The following is a 9,831-nucleotide window of genomic DNA, read 5'->3' on the forward strand; positions in this document are numbered from 1 at the left end:
TCCTTAGTGGATTAATTGCTCAACCACAAAATTATTATCGACTGCTCCACCAGAACATGCATTGCACTGATTTGTTGTTGTGCGCATTCGGTTCAAACAGACAGATGATGATCATGTGCTCATTAAAAATCCATGAAAATTGCAGCCATTATCTTGTTATGCTTTTTACTTTACCCTGTTTGAACTTGACAAAAAAAAAACAACATCAGAGGAAGCAGGGACGAAAGGTTTGCGTGAGAAAAGGCATGTGTGGGTTGAGAATGTGTGTTATGTGTCAGCGTCATGAGTCTCACACCCTTTGAGAGTTGCCCTCAGTTTATTTTGACTCGACACAAATGCACAGTGCTGCTGCTGGAGCTCCACCTGTGTATCTGCCACTTGTTAAATACTCAGTTCTGATTGGTCAATTACAGCATTCTGAAGAGCAGATCGTTGCTATGGACAAAGTTCTGATCATGGACTCTGGAGGAGCAATAAAATAATTCTTAAATCAATACTTTTTGATACATATCTGCATAATAAGCGAGACACTAGGTGAAATCGTGAAATAAAGCCAGGCATGGTTTATTTCACAGTAATGACCTGCTCACTGTACATTATCCCTTACATAAGGGATAAGGGACAACAGTCCACAACAAATGCATAATTTATTCCTGTTTGAATGACATTTGCTAAAAACTAAATCTCATTTTCTTATTTTAAATTTCGGGCCATTTTGAAAGATTTATATCTTCAGTAAGAGTGTGTTTCTCAGGCAGGGTAGGCAACAAGAAAGTGTTGAGAGACGGACTAAGACATTGTTGGTTTTGGTCTTTTCTTGAGATTTATTAACAAGAAAAATACACAATAATGTCATTATTTAAGGTCTATGCCACTGCTGTCACTAGAATGAAATTCTGTAAAAACAAAAACAAAAAAAACACTGAAATATAAACGAAACCTAGTAAAACCCTCTTTTCTGTGTTCAGATCAGGCAGTTGCGAGGACAGAAGGCAGCACCCAGGGTTAGCGGTGGGGGAAGCACCAACTACCAGGATTTGTGTCTGGCCAGCCCCGCCTCCGCCGAGGGTGACTACCTGAGCTCAGACGAGGACCTCCTCCCCAGCCCTCTGCCTCCCAGCGCCCTTTACCCCACCCTGTCTGGCCCGTGTCACCCATCTGCCCGCCTTGACAGCGAGGGCAGCACGGACAGCGAGGCGGAGGAGCGTCTGCGGACACATCCGGACCCACAGCAGCTGTATGGCAGCATGGTGTGCGCCGAGGCGCTAGATAACTGAAACCTGGAGAGTGTGTAAAGGTTACATTGGATTTCTTTGTCCTAAAAAAAAAAGGCGCTGGAGACGCTGTCAACCGGGACTGTATTATCTAAGCCAGTCCTCCTCCTCCTCGACTTTTCCAGTGTTTACCTTGAACTTGATGCAGACATAGTGGCATTGAATGGACCTCTCCTGATCATCACTACCCATTGTCTCCACCACCACGTACCCCACACTGTCCAATCCTGTGTGAAAAAAAGAGGTAATGTAAAGCCTCGCTCCTTGTCCCCACGTGTAACTGCCCTGGAAACTGTCCATCGAAATACATATCCATCCAACATGGACTGAAACTGGACCAGCAGGAGTGTCTAGACATCAAACACTAGACCTGCATCTGTGATTGTGACGAGGAGTGAAACATGGGTAGACAGACAGAAAATAACTCTTTTCCTCTCCCTATAAACTGAGTACTGGACACTTGACACAGTGTATCTTCTGTCTACCCTCATATAACTCTCCCTCCTAGTTCAGAGGTAAAATCATCTTTATCCGCTCTTTTCCCTTTTTATGCCTCTCATTAGGAAGACACATGAAAAAAAAAACAGCCATCCATTTACCTCTCAGTAGACCAAGTGTTAAAAAGATCATTTCAAAGGTGACAAGCGAGAGGTGCAGTGTAGGAATATGTACACATCAAACTGTAGGGATATCACAATGCGGCATTCATAAATGAACACTTTAACATACTAAACGCGTATGTTTTCTGTGTCTGTGGCTGAAAAAAGGTCAAGCGAGTTAATACAATGGCTCATGTCAAAAGATATTCACCCACAAAAAAGGAAGGAAGAAACTCAATGTTGCCAAATCTTTTGTTTTGTTTTTTTTTAAAGTTATTTATATGTTGTAATTTATTTTGATATTTTTTTTATTTTTTATATATCTATATGAAACTATAGGAGTGTAGAGATACCGACAGAGGCCAAACTTTCTACACCGTCCTTTGTGCCAACTAGTTGTCTGTTGCAGGTTTACTGTGACATAGTGTGTGTTTCGGAGATGGAAAATGTGCTGCTATGAATTTGGATTTACTTCTTCCATTTTGTTATTTTCTGTTGCTGTTTTTTTTTTTATTTGACGCAAGATGAAGATGCAACCTCCTGTAACCCTGCCATACATTAGGTTGACAACTACTGTGCAGACTGATCCGAAAACTTGGCGCTTCACAACATTTAACAACAATTGTTACGATGGGAACAATTTGGTTTGCTTCAAAACTGAGCATTAACATTGTGTATGTGTGAGTCAAAAGAGTAGTTTGACATTCTAGGAAATATATTTATTCACTTTCCTGCTGAGAGATAGATGAAAAGATCAACACCACTGCCATGTCTGTCTGTTACAGGTAGGAGATAGTTAGCTCAGCAAGAGGGGTGTATGTGCTGGATTATTTCTTGGCTGGGCATAGTGACTTCTGGCACACAACCCTACATTAAACTGTCTTTATGCTTTTTTTTATATACGCATTTTTTTTTTTTCAGTTTTGCTGAACTATGATAAATTGGTAAATGCTAAAACGTAATATTAGCACAAGTAAAAAGGAGTTTAAAGTCAGTGAACTGGCATAGTAATGTCAGTTGAACCTTTTTAAGTCCGACCTCTTTTCACTCTCTGCTCCAATAACAATTGACTGATGATGGTACCTGGCGGAACTGCTGTCAACTTTTTCTTCTTCCTGTTTCCTGTACTTATATGCTAGGCATGTCTACCTTGAAAGGAAACCAGATTTAGAAAATAGCTGAAAGATGTTGCTGGGGGATCTGTAACATTTTAATATCAGTAAAACACTAGCTAAGTAGCTAGCTTCTCACCATCAATTGTTACCGAGGTACTTACATCTGATAGCTAACGTTAGCAAAACACTAACTTGCTAGTAGGTCTATCTACTACAGGATACATCGACTACAAAATGCCCACTGGAAACAGTAGCATTCTGGTTACATTTAGCCACCTAAACCACATGGTAAGTTTTAGACACAAAAAATACTTGGGTAGGTTTAGGAAAGAATTGTAGTTTCGGTTCAAGTAAGTACAGTAATCCAGAAAGTTATCTCTGGGAGTGTGTCATGTGGTGATGTAAGTGTGTCTAGCTAGCTAAGCTACATCAATCGTTAGCTAGATAGTTTGTTAGCATTGTGCTAACATTAGCTGACTTAAGATATGACTATATGCAATATATTCCACTTTTACAGGTTCCACCAGCAACATCTTTTAACCATCTTCAAAATTTTTGTTTTCTTTCCAGCGTAGATGAGCGTAGCACATAGCATATCTAAGTACAGGAAACAGGAAAGGGGAAAGTTGACTGAGGTTCTGCCATATACCAAGCAACTGCTATTGGAGCACAGAACAAAAAGGGGCTTGGGAAGGTGCAAATCGACCCCAAATACAATGTAATATCTAGCTAACATTTGATAACATCAGCCAAATCTTATCAGACCAATGATTCTGTAGCAGCATTTTATTGCTTATTAATTAAACTTTTAACTTGTAACAGGGATAATTTGTTATTTTCTCTTTGAAGAGGTTTATCATTTTTTATTTTCTTTAAAAAAATGAGATGTAACATGTTACTTCATGAGCTTTAGAGATAGACTTTTTAACCTTTGGACAGAGCAAAGCTGAGAGCATTTCCTGTCTGTAGCTTTACATTTAACACAGTTAAATGTAAAACTACAGACAGGAAATGGTTTGCATACATGAAATTCCTGTCATTTACGAAAATAAGTGTATTTCCCCAAATGTCAAACTATTCCTCCAATTATCAGTATCCCGTACAAGCAAAAAGAAATCCAGTTAACAGTGTTGATCTGGAGTCACCAGTTCATGTGCTCATATCACAGCTAAAACCATGGTAGCATGTGGGCTAATGAGAGTGGAGGGAGTAGTTCATATTGTAAAGATGCTAACAAAAAGGCTGTCATCATGACTGGAGAGTGTGCGGTGGCTGGAAAATATTTTACATATCAAACATTAATATATTCTGTGTAGAAAAGGGTGTAAAATGTATGGAGGAATATGAAATATACAGAGTAAGAAGAACAAAAGTATATAGATGAGATTTAAAGCTGTATCACTGTCAGTCAAGTCTTACTGAAGATAGTGATAAGTCTGAGGGTGTATAGTTTATCAAACAGGGTGATCTACTTTTTGCACTACAGAGAAAGAGGAACTCTCTGCTCTTGACATCAGCAGTGAGAGGCGGTGTGGGTTAATGGATTCATGGTGGGATAATTTCTTATTATATTCAGCTCTTCAAATGGATCTTGACGATAACAATGTATTTTACTCCAACATTATCCATCCGGACTTTGTATTGTGCTGTATTATTCTTCAGCCTGATGTTGGAATACTTTACCTAAATTCTGTAAAGGCCTACTTTCCGATTCACAATGCTAATGTGCTAAAGGAATGGAAAGGGAGGTCATTATCGCCATCTTCTAAGAAATAAGGAAACTGGCCCTTCCAGTAATGGCCATCAAAGAGCTAAAGAGGATGTTGGTTTGCCCACCACACTGTTGCAAATAACAGCTTTTTAGTGGTCATGGGTGGCTGTAACAACTGAAATCTCTACACTGAAATCAGTGTTTGGATATCGTCGGGACAAATGAGTGTTGACCTAACGGTTTCAGTTGAGTTCCTTCCAGATCTTTGTATGTACAGGATGTAGACTGGGAGGCTCCTTCGAGCATGAGATTTATGCCCTCAGATTCATTCATAACTGGCTTAATTTCTCATTTCAGGTTATAATCCCTAAAATTTCATTCTATTAAACCTCATTTTTTATCACATTTCTGGCTGGAAATAGCCGTTCAGTGCATTTATATTCTGTAATTTATATAGTAGTTTTCACCGATGGTCTTCCCCTCATGGTATTCAAAGGATGTACATGAAAAGATAGATCAATGTATGAGACAAGATGTGGAAGACATAAGTGGATGCATGCGTCCTTTTCATTTAAAGCACAAGGCACCACTGGACCAGTTTTAATATGGCAGTAAACTCAGCTTGATGGATGGTTGAATAGCTTTTATAAATCCTCTGCCCTGCAACAATTTATGCAATTTTCCAAAAACCAACAGTCCACTACCATCTTGTCACTGTTATTGGCTTGCTGTGCAGAGATGAGAAAATAAGTTGCATTTGATACTCATTCTAAACACTATTTCGATTTAACAATATTTTCTCCCCTTCTTTATGACGGCCAACTTTTCCACCCACTTTTATGTGAAACCATTCAGAACATTGTACAAATTATGTCTTTTCAAGCATAATGTAGCCCTTTGGGTGCTTTCACATGTACCTCATTTGGTTCAGACTTTTGGACTTTCCAGTTTGTTTCATTTGAACCATGGACCAAACAGACCATGATCTGGATCAAACGGCCAAACCTCTGACCGACTGAAAGAGGTGGTCTCAGTCCAGATTTAATTAAGTAATTGTTCGGTTTGTTTCTAATGTGAAAACGTTTTTTGATTTGGGTGTTTTGTTTTTCTTTTTTGATGGTTTGGACCATCACATCAATTACAGGAAGTTCTGGCAGGCTATTATTAGAACCAGAAGAAGTTTGCTTAACTGAACTGAACTGACAACACACTGACATCAGATGCACACTTGTCTACAATCCAATCAATGCCAAGCATAGAGAGATGCATCTCACCTAAGTGATGACAACAGAACAAACTCATATATATACAGTGTACCAAAAACATGAACCATGGTTCGGACTTTAAGGTGTGAAAGCATCCTTATAAGGCTCATTTATGCTAAATTGTAGATATGGATACGGATGGAGTCCTCTCTCCTTGTTCTGTGTTTATTTCTTCCGTATTCCTGCACATTTTCTAAGAACTTAGAGACATGGACAAAACGGAGCCGTGCCACTGGTAGTGGTGGGGGGGCAGTGTAGCAGTGAAGCCAGTAGTTCAAGTGGGACACGGCAAACAAGTTTGCATGTTGTGATCTATTTAATGTCCACAAAGACCAACCCCATCTCCAACACTGCCTCTGCGTCTTTCTCAAGAGGTACATTGTTACCACCTCCTCCAAAATCGCCATGTTTGCAGTTGTCAGAAACTTTTGCCCTCTAGTGGAAGTATTGCTTAACATCCACGCTAACCTAAAGGACCCGTGGAAGTATGTGGGCAGTGATGGTTGAATAATTTGAAACGGACAGATCTATTGTCATATGTAAAGGGGGCATAGATGAGCCTTTAGTCTTCTTCTAGGATAAATCCTCTCAGGCCATGATTTATTTGGCTGCGCTGTAAACATACGGACAAGTTGCTCCTCTTTGCTTTCATTTCCGACAGCAAAATGACTCAAAGCGTGTATCAAACTGATGTCTGGGAGCTGCCATTATCACCACTAAACACAGGTGTTGCCAGATCTACTTCAACTGAAATCTTAAGGATTATAACTAACATGTCAGTTCGGATTTCAGTCACAAAATTAATACATTAAGTAATTATAAGATTTTCTTCAGGATTTCCAAAATGAACCCTAATGTGGATCCTGATAAGTGCTCAGTGTCCTTCAGCACATTAAAACACATCTGTACACTGCTGTTCAGTGATGGTGCTCTGTTCTCACCACTGTCTAAATACAACTCTATCTACTGTGACGAAACATTTTGATATGTTTGTAAATTACTTTTGAATATGGTACTAGCTCTCATCCTTAATATTATTTTTATAATTACCATCAGTACTTTGGTTTGTCCTGCTAACAGCATCACATGAGACGATCATGATTAAACATCATAATGTGCCATAAAAGTAGGTAGATTTACACACTATGCTCAATGACTTCACGTATGTTTAACGAGGGATCGTCGACACGTCAGCCACTACAGCCCTTCATTAAACAGCGATGTGGTATAAACTGAATACTGTGTGGGTTGAAATACGATCACACTGTGTATCTCCAGATCTGTCATCGAGAAAGTGGAACATCCAAACATGTTGTCCCCGATATAAAGTGGGTAATAAGAAAAACAGTGTGTCACATGCAAGTTTTTCCTCACAGACAGTAAGAAAAAAAACAGTGTTCATCCTGGTTAGTCTGGTGTAGGATTTCTCAGATTTATGTGCTGTATGTGACGGCTGTTTGATATCCTCAGCATCATACCCAGGAACCCTGTCCACCCTCTCTCTTTCTGTCTTGCAATTCAACCAATGTTGTTATCAAATATATTAAATGACAGTAAAGATTATATAAATTCCAGTATGATGGGGAAAATACATTTCAGTGTTCTGTATCCTATGAATGATACAAAATAAACTTTGACATTGCACCTTTGCAAAGGCCTGACTGTGTTGTTGTCGTTTATTACCGGCTGAATATATTCACCTTAAAGCTTTTATGGATTTTGCCCTTTGTTCCCTCAGGTCCATGTTGAACAGTAGCTGGTTGCAATCACTCACTTCCCAAGTTCAAACTTAGCTCTGTTATACCATGTAACAAAGCTACATATAACATCAGAGGCCAAACAGTAGCAAGACTGACCTAAAACTGAGGTAACATTAAAACACAAACAAAGACAAAAAATTAAGACAGAACAGTAAAAGAGATAAGAACAATAAAAACAAGTAAAAGTATGTTAATATAAATGAATAGAAATAAAGGGAATGTCAATATAAATAAATATAAATAAAAAGAATAAAATCATAAAAAGTTGAAAAAGGTTTAATGATGACATCATATAAAAATCTAGAAAGCAAGTCTATAAAAATGAAAAACAAAGTTTGCAGATGGTTTAAAGGCCTTTTCTGTGGGACCTGCAAAAGTGACATATATTCACATTATAAGTTAGCCAATGTTAACAATACACTGGCTAACTAGCTAGCTAATCTACATCAATCATTAGCAAGCTAGTTATATATCATTTTTCTAACATTAGCTAGCTAGTTACCTAGCTAGCATTTTGCTAGCATTTAGCTAACTTAAGCTGTGACCCTATATGTTACATTTACAGGAAAAGGAGAAAGCTGACATGTACCAAGTTTGCTTAATTGTTATATTTAGTTATTGTGTAGCTCACTAAACTACCTGAAAAAGCTGTTGTTATACATATTATTATTATAGCTTGCTACTATACAATAGGCTATGACTTAAAGAGTAAAAGAATAATGGCTCAACACACCTGCCTTCATCAAAATGCTGTTTAATGTTGATGTGAAATTATGAAATACATAGATATCACAAAAATTACACACAATATGTCTAAAAATCACAAAATCACAAAATGTCATGTTAATAAGACCAGACCAAATGAAGTTGAATGAAAAAGTTCATAGTGTGTCTTATATGAGCAAAATCAGTTATTTCCCACTGTTGCTGAACTGCATCAATACTACTAACTGTGAAACACAGGCCTATATTTTTCTGCGTACACTCAGAAATGTATAATCTACCTAAATTTAAAAAGGATTAACAGTTAAGTTTAACACAGACTGGTGGTTATTTCTGGCAGTTATGTGGCACCTTGATGATAGCACAGTGACTTCCTGTTTGTAGTTCATTGTTAGTAAATGACAAGTTTCCAACTAGCAAGAAATTCTTAAGAACTTAGGAAGGTCTTTATGCACAGACTTAGTGATAGATTTGTTTAGCCTATATATAGACATGTAGGCTAGCTGGTGCAGCCCAACTGAGAGGAGCATGGTTTCATCAATGTCTGAAATGTTACAGTGTGAGTTGGATAAAAAATAAAGTTAAATGTTCTAAATTTTAGATTAACATGTGCTACCCAAACTCAACAGCTCTCTCTGTCTCCCTCGTTAAAACATTTTTTGTGTGCAACAGCGGCAGTTTTTTTTTATATTATCTCATGATGTCTCTGAATCTTAGTTTAAATAGGTCCTTTGTGATGCCAAACTTTGACCAGTGTCACGTCTTCCTCCAAAGTCTGGATGTCATCAAAAAGACCTTCAAAATGATTATTTCTATCAAATTTAAAGACCAAAACTAACAAACTGTTCATCTCTCAATGCTGACTTCCCTACTACTAAGGATCAAGGTGATAGATATACAGTTTCATCTTTTTAAAAAGGTTCAATAATTACCTAAACATCTGGCCGCTGTATTTTTTTAGCAAACATTTCTCAGATGTAAATAGCACATTTGTTGTTTTCATCACATTTAGCGACCTGTTGAGTGTTTGTGGCAGCAGGATGATATGGTTTGGGATGGAGAAGCTACAGAGTCATGTTCATCATATTGAAGAACCATGTCAACCAGTGCAACCGTGTGGCTCACTTACATGTTTCTAAAGCCAACAGAGGAGCTCTTTAAGCTTTATCAGGCTACTTTGTTGTAGAATCAATTTAATGTTGATTTTTTTTTTTGTTTTCATGGTAATTGTTGACAATAATAAAAATTCAGACTATTTATTTTATTCTTTACATGAACAGCAAATTCATATAAAACCAGAGGAGTGCACTAAGTGGAGTGCAGATCCATGCCAGACAACAGATGGTGAAGCACCTACTGCAATTCCACCACAACTGCCAGCCAA

General features: G+C 38.0%; 1 protein-coding gene across 1 annotated transcript in view; it reads left to right on the forward strand.

The window, feature by feature from the left end:
- The window catches only part of evi5l (ecotropic viral integration site 5 like), a 50,877-nt gene extending 48,112 nt beyond the window's left edge, over positions 1–2,765 (forward strand). Inside the window, exon 20 of the mRNA XM_084715639.1 lies at positions 969–2,765. Coding sequence (XP_084571765.1) covers positions 969–1,277 — 309 coding nt within the window. The 3' untranslated portion in view covers positions 1,278–2,765. The remainder of the gene's footprint in view (positions 1–968) is intronic.
- Positions 2,766–9,831: the final 7,066 nt, after the last annotated feature.

This window comes from Lutjanus erythropterus, chromosome 3 (assembly GCF_056507025.1).
Source record: "Lutjanus erythropterus isolate fLutEry1 chromosome 3, fLutEry1.hap2, whole genome shotgun sequence".
NCBI lineage: Eukaryota > Metazoa > Chordata > Actinopteri > Lutjaniformes > Lutjanidae > Lutjanus > Lutjanus erythropterus.